Below are 23,606 nucleotides of genomic sequence, written 5' to 3'. Positions count from 1 at the left end.
CGCGTGTTAATATTTCTTTCAGACAGATTTCTTTATGTCCTGAAAAGAATCCGAGAATCCGTTGCTTGTTTTGCTTATTTATTCCATCCGGCGGAGTTAGCCTTCCCATTGTGGCAGAAATCCGAGATGAAAAAATATAATGGATAAAAGCTAGATATTTTTTCTCTAAATACATCTACTGAAATGATAAATATGCGATTGTATGTGAATTAGAAAGAAAATACACTGAATTAAATGTTTATAGAACAATTGCATAATGTCACTGCTATAATTATATAATTACTTGTAAATATATAGTTACCATTTAAAATTCTTGATGTTTATAGCTCACATAGTGCGGGTAATTGTTTCTGATAATATTCCGGACTGTTTGAAACCGAAGTATTTGAGATCTATACAGTTGCTCTAAAAGAGGAAATAAAACTTATCATTTATGTATCAAAATTGAATGTTGTCTAATATTTTTTATTTATTTTTCAATTAAAATTTAGTTCGGTTTGAAATTTTAAAACCGGACTATGTGAAACAATCTGATTGAAGTACACATTTAAATAAGTAAATTTATAATTAACAGAGGTAAAATCTTAAGTTGAAATGAATATAAATAAATCAATGGAAAGGAAAATTAATTGGAAAGATGTTGTCGTGTGCAAATGTGGTTCTGATGAAGTTTTTGATATAAGCAATAATATATTTGAAGCTGTGAAGATTGGGTAAGGGAACAATGGACTATTGTTGTGAACACTGTGGAAACGTTTTATTGGATGCAGCTAATTATGCCGAAGATTCGGATTGTCGTTGTGCTGCATTAATTTAAAGAGGTAGTAACATTATAGTTGGGTGGTGTTATCGTGGGGATGAACTTTGCAAGAGGATCCATAAAACAAAGCAGACGACAGGAGTTTTATAGTTTCGTTCCATGTGGTAGAAGCATAAAATAAATTTCAAGTGGTCCGAAAGTAATCAAGTTTGAGGGTTTCCAGGATTTTTGGTACGAAGCTCTTGTGCAATTATCCGATTAAAGGACACCGCACTGCATCGCACGGTGCAGGTTCCGTGCGCAAAAAGAAATCGTCTCAATTAAACCCGATAAAGTCGATCGTAATTTAAACGCGGAGCGAAACGGAACAGAACGGTACGGCCCCGAACCGCCCTCGCTTCACGTCCGAACGTCGAACAGCCTTCCAACCCTCTCTGTCTCTATGCGATCCGGTTTAATCGTGTCGCATTTGATTTGCACCCTTTACAATGGACTATACAATCGACCTTATACCGCACCAACACATATATTAGATTCAACACACTACCCTTTCTGTATCATTGCTTTGATATTTTAATTAAATTCAATTCCTATACTATTCTCACAACAAAAGCAAGTAAACTTAATTAAATTTAAAAAAATACATTCAATACATTTCAGAATATAAAGCACGTAATATTAATTATTCAACATTGACGAAAAAACTATAACTTAATAATTATATATTAAATTTAAAAATAAAGTAAATTTTAGTTTAGCAAACTATAAATAATTAAATAGGTTAAATTTTCAATGTGATATTGCAACATTCGCCACATTAAATGTAGATATGATTTCAGGATTATGTAATGAGATTTAGAAAATATTTATTGGATGCCTCTATTGGTCTAGAAGTGTCTTTTTTTTATTAATTTAGAATAAAATACTTTAATTTATTGTTATTTATTCAAACTTTATTGTCTAGATTTTTACGTATCGTTTGAATGCACAATAATAGTTGAGCCTTATAAACGGATTTGTATATTGCATAATAATATGCTTCGGATTATTAATAATAATGACATGAAAGGGATGGAATATCGTTGTTTTCCTTGGTTTGTGGAATATTGATAGTGGTGTGGTGTGTGCAGCGTATAATAGATTGTATTTGCAGATACGTCGCGGGCTGAAAGAGTTGATGAATGTAATGCGACACGTGCTGTTAATTTGCCAGAAGCGATTTATAATCTAAGTGGCAGTAGGTCGAAAAGGGGGTATGAACGGGAGGGCTCGTAATCAGTGTGCGGCGGGGGTCGTAACTTCCCCGATGAAAATTGCCGGGGTTTATGTCCGGGAGCGGCGCGCACCGAAGTGTCGATTATTAAAGAAGCGCCATTAGCATAAATAGCGTCGGCATATAATGTCTAGCAATTTGCATCCATAAATAAACGCGAATTGCCGGCGCGGCGCAATGATCGCAATTACGAATGCACACAGATAGATACAGCCGCTCGCAAATCATCTTCCAAACGGAACAATAACGCACAACCGAACAATCCACACGGAAAAACAATGCCACACAATTACACCTGACATCTGTCTAATGTTCAACAATTATGCAGTTTTTTGGTATTCTTCATTGTCATAGCCAATGTTACGAGGGTAGTCCCAGACGTACTGTCAGGTATAAATGGCGGTTTTTGTGATCAAAAGTATCAAGCTTATAATGTGTAAGTTTGAAGACGCTACGTTATTTAGTATTTGTTTGACAGTCATGAATAGTGAACGCTGTTAGAGCTGGGAAAAAATTGGTCATCATTATGTACACAATACTTTCATTTTCCTCAGTTCAACCAATATTTAAGCCGAGCTGAATTCTACTCTGGGGGAGTGTGCTCCTTCATTTAGAACAAAAAACTATTAGGTGGCAGAGTTTAAACTTGATCGCCAAGACGAACATCGCAGTGGTCGAACAAATGAGTTGAAATGATGAAGAAAATAGTATTGAATGACTGTCGACTGAAAGTGGGCGATCTAGATGACATGCACCAAGTGCTGTACATATTGACTGAAAATTTGGAGATGAAGAAGCTGTGCAAGATGAGTGCCGAGTTTGGTTACAATCCTGGCAATGCATCCGTTATCAATGAGTCAAAGTTTGAATTGCTTCCTCACGCATCCTATTTGCCAGATTTAGCCCCCTCGGATTATTTTCTCTTTCCAAACTTAAATATATGGTAAAAGATTTGCCAACAAAGAAAAGCTAGAGTTTGCGGTTGCTGGCTATTTGTAGAGCTTATCACTATAGACAAGTGATTGAACATTGCTGGGAAAAGTGTAATGAGCTAAAAGAAAATTATAATGAGATATAAAGATATTTTCATTGTTTCCATTGTTTGTGTGTTTTCTTTACTTCTCGGACTACCCACGTATTTACCAATTTTACTATAACCATACTTAATTAAAGCCCCACCGTTGATGTAGTTTCGAGCCGCAAACACAATACCGCAGTCTATTGACACTAAAGTGTACAACCACTGTTGAATATTGTATACCATCACAACTCTTTTATTTATTACCAATTATCAGAGAGTCATTATTATCATTTATAATTCCCGTTTTCCCAATATTTTTTTTTTGCAAACATGGAAAAATACGAAAAATTCATATAATTATAAATCAGAAATCTATCTATCTATAGAAATCTATAATCTATATTTTATTACTACTGTTTTCGATGTGAAACGTATTTTCAATATTGTGATTATCATGTAATCAGAAATTCAAGTACAATTTTCATTTCTTTTTTCATTATTCTGTATATAAATATGATTTCTCGAATGGAAATAAAAAGTGGTTAATAACAATTTTTACAATCTAACTCCTAAATTTCATTAATTTAACTTTATTTCAATTCCCGAGAAAATTAATTTTAAATTTTTCTCTTCCTTGGTAAAAAAAATATCCAGGAAAAAAGAAATTTATTTTAAAGACTAACCATAAATTAACAATGAAATTTGATATTTCCTCTTTACATTTATTTATATCGTATTAAGCTTTGAAAAATTGCGTTTCATAATTATATATGCTAAAATTATATATATTTATGCATTTTATAACGACATTATGTTTATAAATAAATTTAATATAAAGTGTTACTTTGTATGGTAAATATATTTTAAATAAACTTAATTTACATATACATTTTGAAACATTATTTTGTTGAATTTTATATAAACTATGGAAATTGAAGCGAAACAAGCTTCGGATGCCAGACATTTTACACATTTTTATTTTAAATAAATATTTTTCACTCTAGTGAAAATTGCATACGAAATATTTTACACCTATAAAAAATATATGTTTTTAATTGCTCGAGAAATATCATATTTTACATACAAAGCTTGTTGTGAATTTGCGAAAAAAAACTTGTGCAGACAAAAATATACAACCAACGACAAAGCGGATAAGTGCATTTACTAATCCCATTCCACAATACGCTCCATTTGCGTGCACATGCATATTAGGTCGTGGAGAAGTGGGTTGCACGTCGTAGTTACAACAGAAATATTATCTTCCTCTTTTATTTTCTTGTATAAATTGGACATCAAAAACAGCATAAATAAAGGTTCGTATACCGTGCTTGAATGAGCGAACCGCATCGTATCGCATCTATGTATATGTATGTATATATGGGACTGGAATTTCTTTTTATTCTTGTAAAATGAAATGTAGATATTTTCTCCGGATCTGCGATGTTCCTCGGAAAGTATTCGCAATTTCGCAGCCCTTAAAGAATTTGGAATGCCGTCGGGGCTTCGGATCGGGATTTGAATGATAAAGAACACCGGCGAGACACTATACAAAACACGCACATTTCTACCAGACGGACGGCGATGCCATTAACATAATTGTATTAAGAACATGCTCAGACCATGATCGAACTTGGTATTTATGATATTCAGATGCTTTCACGCTCCGCGTATAAATTTCTACCGTTATTTCATTACATCGGCCTAATATCGTGCAAATATTTTCTAATTACTAAAACTTAATCATGATGATTAAACATAACTTTAACACATTGAAATTGTCACACTATACTAGTTTACGCTATACTTTCTAATTATAATAATTAATTTAATAGATTTACTTATTTTTGATTATATAATATATATTCTTTGAAATATTTGGAGGATACGCCGGGTATTTGTTACTAAAATGACAAGGATATGATTTTACAAAGAAGTAAAGTATATATTATAAAAATAATATAAAATATATAATCAAAATTGAAATTTGTTGATGATTACATTTTAATAAATTCTTTACTTTTTACAAATACTTTAAAGCGTGTGTTTGAAACTGCGCTTTTCTCAAGATATCTTTAGAGAATTTAAGAGTTTCCGTAACAACTTGAAGAAATGTTATTCAAAGTTTGTGATAGGTTCGAAAACACCATAAAAAAATCAGTTTAAAACTTGAAAACAAACCAAAAATACATAATGCACATGATAAACAGCTAAAGTAATCATCAGCCAAGATCGTCGAAGTGTGCATTACGCAATCTCGCATCACATTTCTTCGTTTCTAATTTAAAAATGCAAATGCCTGGTATCATATATTCTACATATTATAAATTCAAGCAAAAAAAAGAAATGAGCCGAGATTATACGCGAGAATGACTCTTATAAGAAGGGTGTTGACGTGAAAATGTTTCATAATGCAGAGCGTAAATGGTCAAGATTAAGTTTCATGGAATGAATCAGCGCGCGAAAGGGGCCTTGTTTCATTAATAATTAATGCTCTTCCTTTTTTATTTATTTTTTCTTCCTCTAGCTCTGTCCATCAACGTCTTGAGCGGACCGGATAAATTCATATTCATGAACAACAAAGCATTCGCCCACACACATTTTCTTCGTCTCCTTCTCGCAGCCTCTTCCCTCCTTGTTCTCAAACTTTCCGAGGATAGTTTACAAAGTAAAGGAGATAGATAGATGGCGGAGGTTGGGATGAAGGTTCGCGCAGTGAGAGGAAAGGCCTGCTCCTGTTTGGCCTCTGATAAAGTTATAGTTTAATTTAAAATTTTAAATTAACTTCGTATAAGTAAATAAACTTAATATAAATATTAAATATTGTTGTATTATAATCGGTTTCTATTGAACATCTTTAGTACTTTGTAATAAGAAAATTTTGTTTATTTACGAAAATAATAAGAAAACGTTATTCCGACGTAAGTTTTAACGTTTTAAAAAATGAAAATTTAAAACTGCACTAAGAAAATGTTTATTCCTTATAATTTTGTTAAAATGTAATGCACTTATATTATGCAGGAAACTCGGAAAGTGTTTGCAAAGCATGAGCGCACCAATGTGTAGCTCCTTTATTTTTTTCAGTAGAAACTTTAATTTTCTAGGGAAATGCAAATTTTTCCGCACAAACTTTGCACGCTTCTTATTGCCTCATACCTATAGTAGTCGCAGCTAATACCCTTGTAAACAAAATGATACCCTTGCTGGACTTTCAAATTAAAAGCGTATTCACGGTATTTTAGGAATACTTTACTCTAAATTATTTCCATTGTTGCGTTGTTTGTCACCATTTTAGATTTGTTTTGTTGCACAATGCGAAATTCTACCGGGGGTATAATTTCGCTCGACAGCCGTTGCACAATAGCTGCAATTTATGTAACGCTCTATCTCTATTTCTCATATAGTTTTTTTTTATTACTTACCCATTTAATTTTAAAACTTGTTATTTAACATATTTAATAATATTTATTAATTTTTATTGAATTTATTTAAAATTTACAATTGACAACAAAATACATTTTTTGTAACCATATTTTCTAATAAAGGGTGTCCCAATATTTACGCAAAATTTGAATTTGCCGCACTTTGTGCAGTAAAGTGTCAAATTGTTTTTTTTTTGGAGGGTTTCCAACACTTTACTGCACAAATGGCGGCAAATTCAAATATTGCTTTAATTTTGGGACACTCTTTACAATCATGTATATTTAAAAATATTGGTAAGACCTTGATACGTTCTTAGAGGATAAGTACTAAACGAAATAATATTAAATAAAGTCACGTTAACGTATAGTAAAATCAGTAAGTTTAGAGCATTATATCAGACGGAAAAAGTGCAAAACGAGGTCTTACTGTATATTTCTTATCTTTACAAAACTTAAGAATATAATCTTTTGTAGTTTACTCTTTTTATCTGATTTTATCTGTGTTTATGTGATATTTATTTGAAACATCCTCCCGTTGATAAACTTCGCATCCCTTTAATAGCAACTATAAAGAGGGTACCCTTTCTTTTTATGATTGATATTTTTCCTGTAATCTCTTATGTATTCTCATAACTCGTAGTTTAAAATACTTTGCTTTTCCTTATCTTTACAACCCTTTTTCATAGCACAACTTTATTCTACACTTGAAACTATATACATTTATACAATTTGTTCTTAAATTTTTTATTTTTACCCATTTACCTCGCAAGTACATAATTAAAAGATAGTTAGTAAAAAGTAATGATATAATAATTAATTTTGGTAATGTTTTTCCTCATTATAGATAAATACATCGCATAGTGCGTGTTCGATCAGTCCGGATTCAGTATACTCCAAAATTATTTATTATACATAAATGATGTAATAATCTTTTACTCTATACCACTCGGGGAACCGGTATAAATTACCGCAAATGGGGTAAAACTGAATTCTTGAGGGTAATGAGGGTGTTATGTATCAATAAAAAAAAACATCATTTATGTACCTATTTATGTAATAGGGGTAATAATATGGGGTAATAGTTATAGTTATTGTGTTGTTTATTTAGTACCTCGATTAGTCCGTTTTAAAACAGGCAAGGAATATTGGCGGAATTGGTTACTATGCGAAGTATTGCTGTATTTATTTTGTTGTTGCCTTTATAAAATTTCATTGACTTTAATCAATTTATTTCAATATTTCTTTTAAAATCATTACTTATTTTTATCTAATGGTATAGTAATTTATTATTTTCGACACACTTTCATCCCTATAGAAACTATACAATCACGGAAGCTCTAGCTATGACGGTCTTTCAACGCTGTACATTGAAAAGTAGCTTTTCCAAGAATCTTACATTATAATAAATAGCTGTAAAATATGCGTTTTCAAACATAAACTTATTATAGAAAAAAATCGTTTTTTATATTTATTATTTTTATTTTAAATTTACTTTTATTACTTATTCGAATATTTTTACATTAATAAATGAAATTAGATAATCTCTTTTGTAGATATAGTGTTTACGATATCCGGGTTGTTTATGACATTAATCAAAGCGGACAGTCGTTAGAAATAAATCTTCCGTTATGGACACAATTTGGCATTACGCGAATAAAATAAATTAGTCTTCGGGGTTTCTGGGAATCTGGGTCAGTGGCAAAATTATATATATATAAATACATTTTGGAGATAATTGGGTTTCGTAAACGCAAAAGCTTCTGGATTTCGCGCGAAAACAGCTTATCTTTTAAATTACTAAACCGCAGAACGTACGCTCTTTCAACCTGTGATACTTAAGGAAATTTACAATGCACGGTTTCTGCTTAACTTCCACTATTTCATTTCATTTCCGCCACGTGCAACTGCGTATAAATATCGCTTCAATTTGGACTAAGTGTACTATGTACATGGTTGTAGTAGGAACGTGCATGATATACATCTAAAAACAGTTGTATGTTTCATATATATTCTAAGGATTTAATTAAGCACGTAATTGCGTATACTTGTTAAAGCAACAGAAGGTACTTTAAATTGAAATATTTAAATTCTGTTATTAATGTTAACTTCTTCGTACAATCAATAACCACTTAAGTTTCAATATCAAATAAAAAATTGAGCAATTCTCAAATCATTTTTACAATGGAAACTATTCGATTTTATTTTGCATATTAGATATTTAAAAATTATGAAAAAAAATATCGTTTACCAAAATAATATGTTGAATAATAAGTTAAACTTAATAGCTTTAAATGATAAACATTAGAGAAAGTAAATCATTATATAAAATGGCGAAAATGCTATATTTGGTTTCTTTCAATAATTAAATGTTATTTAATTATTTTCAATTTAAATCGACAATAAGTATAATAAAAGGATAATTATATAATTATGTAATAAAAGGACTTATTCTAAATTTACACACACATCTTATGTAAGTTTATAAGAAAAGTAATGAAAATATTAATTATAATAGATGAAAGAATGATCCAATATGAAAATGTTGAAATAAACTATATTTTAATTGACTTAAATAAAAATAAGTTCTAAAAAATACTTAAGGATCATTTTTATGTTTTTTTTTAAGTTCCTCGATTAGTCCGGTTTGAAATAGTCTATACCCAGATTATGTAAGTTTATAAAAAAAAATATATTAATGTTTATAGATTAAAGAATGTTCCAGTTTGAAAATGTCAAAATAAACTATATTTTAATAGAATTAAATAAAAATAAATTCTAAAAAATACTTAAGGATCGTTTTTTATGCTTTTTAAGTTCCTCAATTAAACCGGTTTCAAACAGTCTAGAATTACCCAGACTATGTAAGTTTATGAAAAAAGTAATTAAAATATTAATGTTTATGGATAAAAGAATGTTCCAATATGAAAATGTCAATATAAATTATATTTTAATTGAGTTAAATAAAAATAAATTCTAAAAAATACTTCAGGATCGTTTTTTATGCTTTTTAAGTTGCTCAATTAGTCCGGTTTCAAACAGTCTAGGATTACAGACTATGTAAATTTATAAAAAAAGTAATGAAAATATTAATTTTTATAGATAAAAGATTGTTCCAATATGAAAATGTTAAATAAAAATAAATTCTAAAAAATACTTGAGGATCGTTTTTTATGCTTTTTAAGTTCTTCAATTAGTCCGATTTCAAACAGTCTAGTATTACCCAGACTATGTAAGTTTATAAAAAAAAGTAATGAAAATATTAATGTTTATGGATAAAAGAATGTTCCAATATGAAGATGTCAATATAAATTATATTTTAATAGAGTTAAATAAAAATAAATTCTAAAAATACTTACGGATCGTTTTTTTTATGAATTTTTAAGTTCCTCGCTTTGTCGGGTTGCAAATAGAACCCAGACTATGCGAGGTATTGCTGTATTTATTTGTCATTGAATATCTATATTAACAAGTATGCATAAAATAACATATATTTTGAAGGAATAAACTTATTTACTACTTGTAATTTGAAAGTATGAAAATACGGCAATACGAGTTTTATTAACCACATAAAATACATATGAAAATATGTAGTTTGTTGTTGGTATAAATTTGATATTATATTAGACCATAAAATGTTTAAAATAAAGAACTGGTGGTGACATTGTACAGAATAAATAAAAGAAGTAATGCTCGAGAAACACTTGTTCACCTTCTTTCCAATCCTCCTTCATTAATTAAAGAGCATCTCGCTTCGTCGAGGATTAAAATCTAAATTATGGTCGGGTAGCCTCTAATAATGAAACCCCCTTTTTTATTGTAGCACCAACGGTGTGTTAATTAATTGAAGCCCGTCCGTGCAATTTGATTTCCAATTAACATTTTTGCTGATCAGTTAATTATAGTGAGATTTATTAAAGCTTCTTTCGGAAGAGGAAGTTATCTTAAGAGCAATCCATCACGAGCGTGAATTTTTCTTGCATCCGTATCAATCACTCGAAGCTTAACACCGCACAACGCCCGCACCGAAATTACACCGATCGGGCGTTTCTTTAATTATTTCCATCGCCAACGGCACAAAAATAAAATATATATTAAGAGGAAAATATAAGAAAATTTCCAAGAGAAATGAATGTTTCATTTCCTGCAGCCATTATGGACGATCTTTCAGTTCGTCCTGCTTTTGCCAAGAGCAGCAGATAAAATTGGCTCAAAGCGAAAACTTCCGTTCCTCCGTCTTCTCTGTTTGTTGTTATTGTTGCTGGTATATATGTATTTATTTAGTTTTTTTTTCGGTTTCGATTTAAAGTGAAATAAATCGCTGGAAACTTTGCGAATAAATTGGAAATCGCGTTTCCATCTAGTTCGAAATGAATTAAAAGCGTTTCCTTCCGGGCGACTGAATGCGGCCCCCATTGTCGCACTACAATGGAAAACGGATGCTGCATGTCCACTGGAAACGTTGAAATTTGTGACCTTACGCATAGAAACAAAGAAAAAAAACAGGACAATGCAACGACAGGACAGCTCACGCAGATATTTATATTTTACATTGATTTATTTCACGGCGTTAATGGAGAAGCATGGACGATCAATCAATCCGATCTATACAATTTATTATTCAGATTTATCCGGTTTTCCGTTTCAATTGCCATGGGCTTAATTGCATCAAGAACTTTTCATTTTTCCATCAACCCCTAATTAAAAAAAAATAACCTAGGCACAAGTATACGTACAAAGCAAAAATCTGCATCAATATTTTTATTTATAAAAGTACAATGTCATATCAATTTTTTTTATGTTTTGCGCATATATAAAACTTTCTGTTTGCCGTCCACAGCGACTATGATGCTAAATTATGCAAAATCCTGTGTTTTTTTTTTCAGTCATCTACGTAACGCAAAGCGGGTGTAAATTAGATGTAATGTAATTTGAGAACGTGAGTATAAAATTAATGGAGGGCTGCATATGATGTAGAGGAAGCATAAACACTCGCAGATAAAAGAAAGGCGTAATGATAATGGTCGGCTAAAAAGGGAAACGAAATAAGCTCGTTTTTCGCTTGCTTTTTTTATATCTCGTCCTGTTTTGGGTATAACATTTCATTTCCACCTGTAACTGAAAGACATAAACGGTTTCTTCTTTATTGCATCTGCAAGTTTAATATACTCAAGTTTTCAGGTAAGTGCGTTCAAATAAAATCAATTGCAACAGTTGTAACAATTCAATGAAATAAGTAGAAGCAGATTGATAAAATGTATTAGTTTTATATAGACTTCAGCAACCTGAGAATTAGTAAATGAGTATTTTGTTAATTTAGATCTACTAAAAAGTAGTTTAATGAGTGTCTAAGTTACATAAGAAAAAAGTGTACGTCAATTTTTAATTATATTAAATCAAATAAAATTAATAAATTGAGAAGTTTAGTAATCAATAAGTTAAACTTAATAGCTTTACATGATAAACATGAGAAAAAGTAAATGATTATATAAACTTGCAAAAACGCTATATTTGGTTTCTTTCAATAATCAAATGTTATTTAATTATTTTCAATCTAAATTGATAAGTAAGTTTAATAAAGTTTATTACATACGTGTTTCTAAAATATTTCATACGTGAAAATATTAATTATAATAGATGGAAGAATGATCCAATATAAAAATGTCAAAATAAACTATATTTTAATTGACTTAAATAAAAATAAGTTCTAAAAAATACTTAAAGGATCATTTTTATGTTTTTTTTAAGTTCCTCGATTAGTCCGGTTTGAAATAGTCTATACCCAGATTATGCAAAAAAATCTACTAAAAAGAAGTTTAATGAGTGTCTAAGTTACATAAGAAAAAACTATACGTCAATTGCAACCGTACTAATGGATGAGTTTAAAACCACATACAATAAATAGTATAAAGAGAGATTTGAATGTATAAAGAAAAAAAAATGCTTATTTATGTATTAAAAATAATCTTGTGCACTAAATTTTTAGGATTTTATTTTATTTTTCACAATTCAAATTTAATTTGTCTTGAAATGTAAAAACCGTACTATTGTGAATCTTCACTGATGGAAGTATTAGTTTTTTTGATGTAAATTGTAAATTTTAGTAAAAAAACTTTCTATTGAGATTAAAGTAGAAAAGTAAATATGCAATTTCTATGGTTCTGTATTTCTTTAAATTAAGGCTTGATCCTAACATAACTAATCTGAATTTTCTTTTATAGCAATATTCGATCCTATAATGTATTTGGTAGTACAATTTGATTTTCTATTGTAATTGGATATAAAAACCTTCATATTAAGTTCTATTTTATTATAATATCGTTTGTATAATTCAAATTAAAGTTTAAGTTTTTACGTTTTTAAATGACTTGAATATAGCAGAAGCAAATTTAAATATTTTATGGAAATATTAAAGGTTTTAACAAATATGTAGTTTCGATGATGATGATTTAAGTGCACGGGCGAAGGTTTTCCGTTTAGAAACAATAATCTAGTGAAATATCCTACAAACCGTTATTCGATAAAATATGAAGGGTGATTTATGATGGGGGCTTTCTAGTGGGTGTTCATGGACTAGATGGAGGCCACCGCTTCGAGAGCATAATGTACACCACCGTCGAATATAATCTGTTTTCGTTGTGAATTTTAATGCAGATTTCACTCACCCGTCGATTTTCCAATTTCCAAGCTCACCCCCGTGCTCCAACCCACCACCATTCCCCTATCCGACTTCCATTGCCTCGCCAAATGACATCCGGAAACCCCGCAAAACCAAAATTATAGTGAAATTAATTCGTATTTCCAAACCATTTGCGCGTTTACTATAAATAGCATAAATATTTTCGATCCAATACCGCAGTATTCTATATGGATGGAAATTCATCCAGTTAATAGAAACTATCTCAATAATTAATTTTAAATATTAAACTTTATTGAAATTATTATATAATGTTTAATCCACAGCATATTTCTCATTTCACCACACATGACATAAATATCTATTAGATCTACTAACTACCAAAATATAATTTTAGTTCTATTCCCTTCATTATAATCACATAAAAATATATATTTTCAAATTCATGAAATTAAATTAACAAATGGACAAATAAATATGATCCATATATTTAAACCATGAGAGGATAATTTTACTATATGATCTAATATAAACAACAGAATTTGGACATGAGTAAAATTTAAGTGTGAACAATTTGAAACCAATTTTGATGATTAGAACAATTTGAATTATGTGACACATTCAAAAAATGTGTAATTGTGGCTTCGAATTTTGGGATTGTTTTGTATATAAATACGTAATTAAATGTCAATAAAGTTTTAGCATATATACTTTGAATGGAATATAGAGGAGACGATGTTTATATTCTACCGTATTTGATGAAGTCAAGTATTCATGTACAACCATCAAAAGCTCTTCGAAGTTTATATAGGCAAGTATGCAAATATTTGTGGCTAGTCCCTAATACTCATATTTCCAGGAAGAAAATATTTTTCACCCCGCAAAAAAGAAAAATCATCTAAATAACGAAAAAAAAAGTCGAAATGGAAATGCATGCTGGTGTATATTTAAAATGATCTACAACTAAATAAGAGTTTTAAATATAAAAAATAAAAATGTAATATATTTACTTGCTATCGCAATAACGAAGCAATGCACAGTCAAAGATAACTGGTTTTACTCACATTTATTTATGTTCCATGCAGCCGAAAGATCAAAAGAATATATTAAAAAGATCCAAAGGAAATACAGAATTTTCCATGAGAAAATACAGAATTTTTAACTTTTTTATCGAAAGTTAAGTGTGATTTTTGATACACGTTATCTGTTGTCTTGATTAAAAAAGATATTACACTTTCAAATTATGTATTGAAGCTTTGATTAAAACATATGATTATTAATTAAAAGATGAAAATAATGTAAGAAAAGTGAAATTCAAAAGTGATTTTGTGTAAAGTTTTAGGAATTATTGTAGTCTGAGAACGCCAATTAATTTTGGAGCGTTTGTCTTTGAATCTTTGCAGAGTTTTAAATGGAAAGTTATGTGCGAGCATTTAGGAAGGTGTTGTTCTAAGTGAGTTTATTAGAAATGTATGCAAACAGGCAGGACAATAAGTGGAAAGCGAAAGGAGTCGGAGGACAAAGGAAGGCGCCAGCAAACTTTGTTTCGCGCGCGCAAAGTTGAATTCGAAAGTACAGACAGTCTAATTGTTTGCTTTCGCATTCTTTTGATCATTAGATGTAAGGGGGCGGCAATAAATTGTGGCCCAATTTAAATGTAGCCGAGGGCGACGCAAATTCCAGCATTAAATAACAATTTCGGCCACTTTGCTGGGACGTTTTTATCACTTGTTAAGGGTTGGTGCGCGAATAAACAAAAGAGGGGCATTTGCAAAACCTCGAGGTCCGAGAGGGTTGGTATGGCAAGGCATGACAATTTGGGTGACCGCCCATACCATCCCGTTCCAGACACACACACACATCTAGCATAAGCAGAAAGTATAAAAATAAATAAATAAACGTAAATTTTACGCAGGGCAGGTGCTCGAATTTCCATATTCATGCACACGGCCAAGTTTGCCTTTCATTAATTCTGTGCGCGCTACACACCATTAATTAGTTTAGCTCCACGTTCTACAGGGGGGACCAGAACTTTCGTTCAATTTTTTATTTTTGATGTTCAGACTTTTATATCTTTTTAACCGCAGAATTTCGGACATCCTGATTTGCATAAATCTATTTTCGTTTAAGGTAATCCCTTACTTTAAACTAAAATAATGTCATGTATGATTTTTTAATACTGTTGATACTTCTTGAATGATACGCATAAAATTTATGCGAAATTTGAGATGTAATTGTCTGTCAGACATACTAACTATTTATTATTGGCTACCACAAACTCCGTTGACATTGAAACTGAACTGACAGCTGCAATTGCTGCGCTGTCAGGTATAAATTTTAGTTGGTACTCCTCATTTATATATAGTGTCACAATTATAAATAATATTCACTATACGGTGGAACCTCACATAACGAACATTTAGCTTAACTAGCAAAATGAAGTGTAAGAAAAATGACTCGCTTAACTAGCGACGTTTCGCATAACGAGTGACGATGAGAAGAGAAGTCCCGGATTGCACACCTGCTACATCATTTTTAAAACTTGTATACACATGTTATGTGTATTTTTTAATATGTTTCACTATACGAGTAAAAATGCGGAAATTTTGGAACGGATTAAACACGTTAAGCAAGGTTCCACTGTATAACATTTTAATTATTAGGCAAGGTTAAAAACTTTATATAATAATAATAAAATAAGATTATCAAAAGTCATTAAATTTGTGACATTTAAAATTTTGATAATAATAATTAAATTACTCTTTTTAAGTGTTTCTAATCAATATTTAGATTGCATTAATTTCTACTATATTTTGTAATTTATATTTATTTTGTTTGATTTTGTTTGCCCAGTAAATTATTATTATTATTGAAAGCAGAATATATAAAACTAAATTATTATATATGAACTGCGAACGAAAAAGCATTAACCTGCATATTTTGTGAACCACTCGAGTTATTCGATTCCATTCATATTCATAGTCGTTCCTCCGCTCGCTAATAGCATATGCCTTCTAATATATTTTCCTCAGTCACGTGCAGTAAATCAAATCTCGTATTTCAATTGAAACGTATTGAATTATTTATTATTTTAATAATACATTTTGCAGTGCAATAGAATACGCTTTATGAACATAGTAACTTAAAAGTAGAAATTTTTTATTCAATTCATAGATTTTTTTTAATGTTGTATAATTTTATTCACAATCTGTTCATCAATGTTGACATTGAGTAAATTTAAGATCGCGGTTGACATTAAATGGATATTCTTTCCTGGTGGATAGTTATCATTATGATGATTTAATTTTAAATTTGTTGGTTGACCGTCGTCTTGTAGGTTAACTTTAGTAGTAAATTGATGCTTTGCTATACTATTTCTTTTGACTTTGAATCTTCTGGTATCCTTAATACTGTCATTGTCCATCGACTTGGCTGAAGGTCCGTATGCTGAACTTCATTCATTTGTCTGTCCATCTGTAATAAACGATGACCCTATTGTTGCAAGCACCGAGAGGGCTTACAAAGGGACTGGTTTGACCAGGATTCGAACCTAGATAAATATATAATTACAATTACAATTAATTTACTTGTCTTAGTATAAGTAAATATCCTATAGTTAGTAAATTATGTAGTCACGTTTTTTTATATTCATCCTGTTTTTTGTTGACATTTTTGTTTGATATTTGTCCGAAAATTCAATATTTGTCCCACCTCTCAGAACCGACGTTGCCAGCGAGTCAACTGATCGTCAGTTGACCGGCTCAGTCTCGAAGGAGAGAATTTTGCGAAAAAAATCGTTTGATTTTCGTCCTTTTTAATATTCGTCCACCCCTGAGGAACGAATTAATGATGAATATCGGAGTTTCACTGTAACAGAAAAAGATGCATTCATATTATACTTAACGTGAGACATAAATAAATGAGATAGACGTGAGACATAAACCTATGACACGTGTATCATGGTGACACAAGGAAACATATATGTTCATTACATAGAAACAATATTTTAGACATAATCTATGTTTCCAATTATCGCGGCAACCGAATTATGGTTCATTTTTTCCTAATATTGACACGGTAAAAAATTAATAAAAGAAATTTGTAAATGAAGCAAATCATGTATAATTACCAATTAATATGTGTATTCATCTATTTTCATTCAATGTTGTTTAGAATACATCCAGTATATGCAGTACATTAATTAGTGGAATCATCATCATTTCATTCAATTGGACTTTTAATCCTTTTATGCGTTTCCATTTATCCGACGTATCAATAACAAATATTTATGCAGCATGTATTACATTGAAATTGGTACAGCGATATGATGAAATTGATAAATTTGCGAAACTGCAATTGAAAATACTCTATGCGGTAAACACCAGTTTCCATATTAATTAATTTCATTTACTTGTAATAATTATATAAAATATTTATCTAATAATTATAAATCAAACAAATGGTAATATTTCTTTTGATTCACTTTTGATTCATTTTATAACAAAATTCTATAGGTCTAGAAATAATGATTATATTATTAAATAATGGGTGAAAAGCTACGTCGAAAATGGTAAATTTGCTATTTTTGATAATTATATATTATAAATTAGGTTATTACACTTGTCATTTGGCAACATTGGTGAAGTAAATGGGACTTGTTTTAAATCAAATTTATTTGAAAATATAAAGTGAAATGTAGGATCATTAAGTTGGTAGTTAATGGTCGAAGTAATTTAAATAGAGCAAAGGATGCCAGAAGTATAGCATGAGCGTACGTATGTCAGGTAGAATTTCAGGTCCATTTGGCAGGTCTCGTCCTTTCTGCCATTGCAGCGAAATTGCGCTGATAATTGCGCGCACCATGAAATTTCCTTATCTCACCCGCACTGAGGGTTGTTCGTTTGGGCGCAATTCGTTGCCGTTTCATTGCGTGCCTAATGCCCTAATTCTTTACGCAATTAAAACGCATAATAAACTCGAACGCCAACCCCGAATAACAGAAAACGTTTCAGCCAAAATGTCAAACTAATTAATTAGATTCTACGATCCCGAGAGATGTGCGAGACCTAATTGTCTTTACCTTATTATTTCCAGGTTGGCAAGGGCGGAAGAAGGAAGAGGAGGAAGATTGAAGAAAGTGGATTTGGAGAAACAATCATGGTGATGCCGTATGGAATTGTGGCAAGGTTGAATTGAATCAGAGATGCCGATATGGGGTGGTGGTCTACGGGAGAGGCGGTCTACAGAGATCGGAACGAGCTAATAAATCGGTAACAGAATATTTATTGGGTGTTCGATGGGAATGGGTGATCATGGGTGCTGGTAATGGGAAGAAGATTGGTGATGGTGGTTGGTAACGGGCACCGATGAGGGCGCGTGAATGTTCGAAACGTGGTCGCTGGTGACGACATGCGTGCGCCGGGCTATGTGCCGCGACACCTCGATACCGTCGTCGTTTTCGTCGCGTCGCTCTTCAGCGCCGTTATCTTGATGGTGCTCGTCCAGATGGATGGGACCGGCGCCTCCTTGCTGGTCCACAAGTACAGCACTCGCGTCGTCAGGACCAAATACGGACCCCTGCGTGGCGTCATGATACACATCCATCCTCCCGTTGAGGCCTTCCTCGGTGTACCATATGCTACTCCCCCAGTTGGTAGTTTAAGGTTTGTATTCTAATAATACTCCCTATTTCCATAAACTCAACATGTTTTTTCATCTTATATTCATTGTATAAAGTTCTGTACACACTATGCTTTATAACTGATGTAAAAAAATACTTGATAGAAACAAAGTAAGTTTCAAAGGAAACACAAGACCGAATATTTTGAAAATACTGCTTATTTCCAGACCCTCAATCATCTAAATCTCATTATATAAAGCTGTATACTCACTACGTATTATATTTGAAACAAGAAGAAGAAAATACCACAACAAATTTATTATAATATATAGTGGAATCTCGCTTAACGAGTTTAATCCGTATACTGAAACATATTCAAAAATATACATAATATGTGTACACAAGTTTGAAAAATGATGTAACAGGCGCGCAATCCGAAACTTCTCTTCTCATCGTCACTCGTTATGCGAAACGTCGCTCGTTAAGCGAGTTATTTTTTTACAATTCATTTTGCTCGTTAAGCAAGGTTCCAGTGTATGTTACTTATAAAGAATAGGTAATTATATTTGAATTCATAAATCATGGAATATAGTTTCAAGGAAAGATAAAAAATTGTTGTGTAGTAAAATTCATATTTGAAAACAACAAAAAATGGATGTTTTGTTTTAATTTGTGCTTTGTAAATCAATAATTTCTTGGGAAAATTATGTTCGAGTATTGAAACATACATTTTGAAAGGTTTTCTCTTCAAGTATATTAATATAAATATTATTAAGACGTAATAAGCGATAAAACATCATGAATCATTTAAACAATTAATATTCATGAAAACGTGTCTGTCAAGAGCACGAATGACATTCAATTAATTATGCTGAGCAAATGTGAATACTGTATAGAAAATTAAAAAAAAAACATATTCATTTTCAAGAATACTACAGAGGAATTGCACAACGGCAACAAAATTTCGATAATTTGTCAGTGTCAGAGCATCGACGATGCACAATGATTTAGCCCGAGGCTTCCATTGTGCAAGACATTTTCACGCAATTTACTATTAATTGATTCGTCAGGACGTGGCAACATTGAAAATGTCCATGTGCAATATTGCACGCATCGATTCATAAATGCAATTTTAATATTGCGAGTATCTGTGTTACGTCTGTTGCAATAATTGCAGATCGATAGTGTCCATCAAACAGATCGGAAGCGCTCTTAATTAATGTTTAGCAATTAATTTCTTTATGGCGTTTCGATTGTGCAAACGCTGCAGATGAATGGATTACGTTGAACGTGATTCACTATTATTGATATTTGCACACTGTGGTTAAATATTTAATGAACATTTTTATTCCTTAAGATATTGTAGATTTAGTTGAGAAGAATGATGGAAAAACATATTGATTGTTATTATCGAGTTTTATTTATATTCTTTCAGTCAGTTTAATGATGCATTATAGCAATTAGAGGTGAACCTGTTGAATGAATTTTGAATGCGTTTGAGTGCAGTAAAACGATCTTGCAGGTAGATTGGACCGGAGTCCTGAGGGAATGTAGCGTATTCAGATCACACTTTAAATTAAATTTAGCAAATGAATTACACATACACATAGTGGATGCGATTAGGCAAATGGATTCTGTTTACGTGGGATACGTTGGCGACGTTTTAATTAAATCGAAACAGAATCCACCTACCATTTCCCTATTCGTTCACTCCGCTCCTTCACCCAGGAGGATTACAGCGAAATGGACAGGAAAAAAAAAACGAATAATTAAAACAGACGTAAAATGAACTGACATTTCGTACACAAACTTTAGAATTTCATGATACCAATGTTTTATTTTCAAAACTAAAACGTTTTATAAAAGTATTAGACAGTTGTCTAAGTTGGACCTTATTTAAAGTAATTGTTGTCGTAAAGTAGCAAATATGTTATTATATTGTATTTATCTACACATTATTCTTCAAAATTACGGTTTAATGCAATGTTTGTTATTAAAACAAATAGTTTTCATAAATTTCATAATTTTTCGGTAAATTGGAGACAGTTGTAATAAAAAGTTATTTCTATAAATCAAAATTTGAGAAAGTTGAAGATAATATAATGAAGCAAGTAAAATCATCAAATATTTAGGTGGTCCAAACTAGGCAACTTATCAAATTGAATGATCATTTTCTCGTGTCGTATATAAGTTAAAATTGAATAAAGTTCATGGCCCGTGATGCGATGCAAAATAGGAAATAAATGCAACTTGACTTTAACTGCAGGATCGTCGTGCTCTACTGCAAAACGCTCATAAAAGTTGGATTCGTAGTTTAAAGCAAGTTGGCCATCGAGCTAATCTACGTGCTTTAAATTCCTTAAAGCGATGCCGCGAATTTGCAACGCGATCGCACGGTTACATAAAACCGTTCCTCTGTAAAACACTTCATTTTCTTGCGCTCCATACCACAGTTCTTTTTTTTTTGCCTGGCTTTACTAGCAAAATATAAATATAAATTCAAAACTTCAAAAGCCACTTTATCAGAGGGATATACCCACTCACGTATTTTACATTTTCGCCCCAAACCAAGTGTACGGTGACGCCGCGTTGAACTGCTCTAAGAATGAGGATGGAAAATGACGAACAAAAAAAATGCGTTGCACGAGAGCTGCGGGGTTGTTCGAAAATTACGTAAAAATTTGCATGCGCAAAGTAGAGAAGGCGTCGCGCGCGGCGGAGGCGCAGTTATGGACAAATTTAATTTGCCGCTGGAGAAAAGATTACTTAGGGACCATTAAACGCATTTAGCATAAACCCTGCATTCGGGAATTTTTAAATAAAACCGCAATAAGCTTTCCATTATGATCCTTGCATCCTTTGACATTATTTCCGTTTGGTTCAATTCATCTTTAGCTCCCTCTAATTAGCTCTTTTTAAAAAGAATTAGCATCGTAAATAGGGATTATTACATAATAGGACTAACTTTGACGTAATTATATTGAAACATCATAGTCTACTTTACAGAAATTTATGTTTAAATGTTTCTGGAAATCAATATTTAAAGTGACACTTTAAGTGATTTTTTTAAATTTATGGGCAATTACTCATGGTATCGCTAGTAGTAATTAAAATTTAGAAGATTGTGATTCACTGATTGTTGGAGATCCTTATGAATCCTCTTGTTTAAGATGTACAATGGAGCACCTTAAGATTATAACCTGATGTTATGACATAAATTGTTTTCCTTAGCTTATTTACTTAATTGAGATGAATTTTTATGTAATGATCTTCCTGAAGTTAATCTAATAACATTTTGGTATAATTTTATTACAAAATCAAACTTTTTCTGTTTAGTCTAGTTATGTTCTTGTAAATTCGATATTATGTGAAGTTATTACCATTTTATGATACAATGAATATATTTATTTATATGTAATAATAATTGTATTATTACTGTAGAATTTATCATTCAGATTTATTGATGTATTGATTAATGCATTAGGGTAAAAGGTTTAAGTTTCAATAATTGATTTACTACGTAGAGGGATTACAAATTAAATTGCATGCTTATTAACCACTTTGAATATAATTTCAACATAAATGTTCATGTTAACTATGTATACATTTAAGATTAATTTATGATGTAAACTAAATGTGATGTATTTTTGTTTTGCATCTTTTTTTAGATATATGCCCCCTGTGACACCATCGATGTGGAAAAATACGCGATTAGCGGACAGATTTAGTGCAGTGTGTCCTCAGAGGCCTCCGGATATCGGCAACAGAACAGAAGCCTTATTCGAATATCCTCGAGGTCGTCTTTTGTACCTCGAAAAACTGTTACCTCTACTAGCAAACCAGAGTGAGGATTGCCTCTACCTCAACGTTTACGTCCCCAGGAACAGTAAGTAGACACTACAAAAATTTTGGTATTTTCCGATGCAAAAAAAAAACAAAGACGCCAAAAAAAGGATTCCCTCCTTCCTCCAAGCCTCGAAAAGCAAGTAAATAATCTTTGATCTCGTCGATGCAGCTTTTTACTTCTCATCTTAGTTCTCCACACGCTAGACTGCATTCTTATAAGAAGCTTAAATTAAACGTAAGCCCCAAATGAATTCTCGGATAAAGGAGAAACATTCGCTTTAAGACTGTTTAGTGTAAATGAAAATTCTACAGTGTCGTCCCGCATTATTTGCTCAAATTTCAATTGCAATTCCCGGTATTTGGGAAAAACAGACTTTTCAAGTGTAGTTAATAACTTATGCTTTTGTCATTATTTCCGTTCTCATTTACTGAAATTTTGATTGAAGCTGTGAAAGCAAACATATTTTGCGCGCGTTTTCACCGCAAATCGCAAATTATTTATCGTTGCGTGCCTTTCTGACGCGATGGATTTATGCTCTTTTGAAAAATCCTTCTGCAAATTTATTTATTACATTCCTCGCTACTTCGCGCGCGCACAATGCGTCACACTTGTTACATTGATGTGGACTTTTATTGCGAAAAAATTGAATTTCATGGTATATTTTTTGATTTATAGACAGTAAAGGAACTCCAATACAATATCCTTAGAGACTGTTACTACAAATATCGTGTATGATATTACCTGATATTTCGAGAGAGCACACATATTTCATACCTTAAGTCCCAAATATATTAAAAAAATATCTTATAAAAATGTATATCCTAATTGGTTTTATTCTATATCAGTAAGGTAAAGAGAAATTGATGTTCTCATAAACATATAAGGTATTTTTTCAATAAATTCCTAAGTTTTATTATTTTTTATTCAGTAGATTTTTACTAATTTTATAGTTTTAAATTACGAGAAGAAATGATTTCAATCTTCGATTTTACTTTACTAATATAATAGCTGATGTTCAATTAGATTATATTT

The 23,606-nt window shown here is 31.3% G+C and overlaps 1 protein-coding gene across 1 annotated transcript in view; it reads left to right on the top strand.

Moving 5' to 3' along the window:
* LOC108565357 (neuroligin-4, Y-linked-like) overlaps window positions 1-22,814 on the top strand; it is a 52,106-nt gene extending 29,292 nt beyond the window's left edge. The window contains exons 2-3 of the mRNA XM_017924780.1: window positions 18,202-18,770; window positions 22,396-22,814. Of these exons, the coding sequence (XP_017780269.1) occupies window positions 18,517-18,770; window positions 22,396-22,621 (480 nt within the window). The 5' untranslated portion in view covers window positions 18,202-18,516 and the 3' untranslated portion in view covers window positions 22,622-22,814. The remainder of the gene's footprint in view (window positions 1-18,201; window positions 18,771-22,395) is intronic.
* The last annotated feature ends 792 nt before the right edge of the window (window positions 22,815-23,606 follow it).

The sequence above is a fragment of the Nicrophorus vespilloides genome, unplaced genomic scaffold (assembly GCF_001412225.1).
Source record: "Nicrophorus vespilloides isolate i.1.1-1 unplaced genomic scaffold, Nicve_v1.0, whole genome shotgun sequence".
Lineage (NCBI taxonomy): Eukaryota > Metazoa > Arthropoda > Insecta > Coleoptera > Silphidae > Nicrophorus > Nicrophorus vespilloides.
The sequence above is the reverse complement of the archived record's forward strand: the minus strand, read 5'-3'. Positions and strand labels throughout refer to the sequence as shown.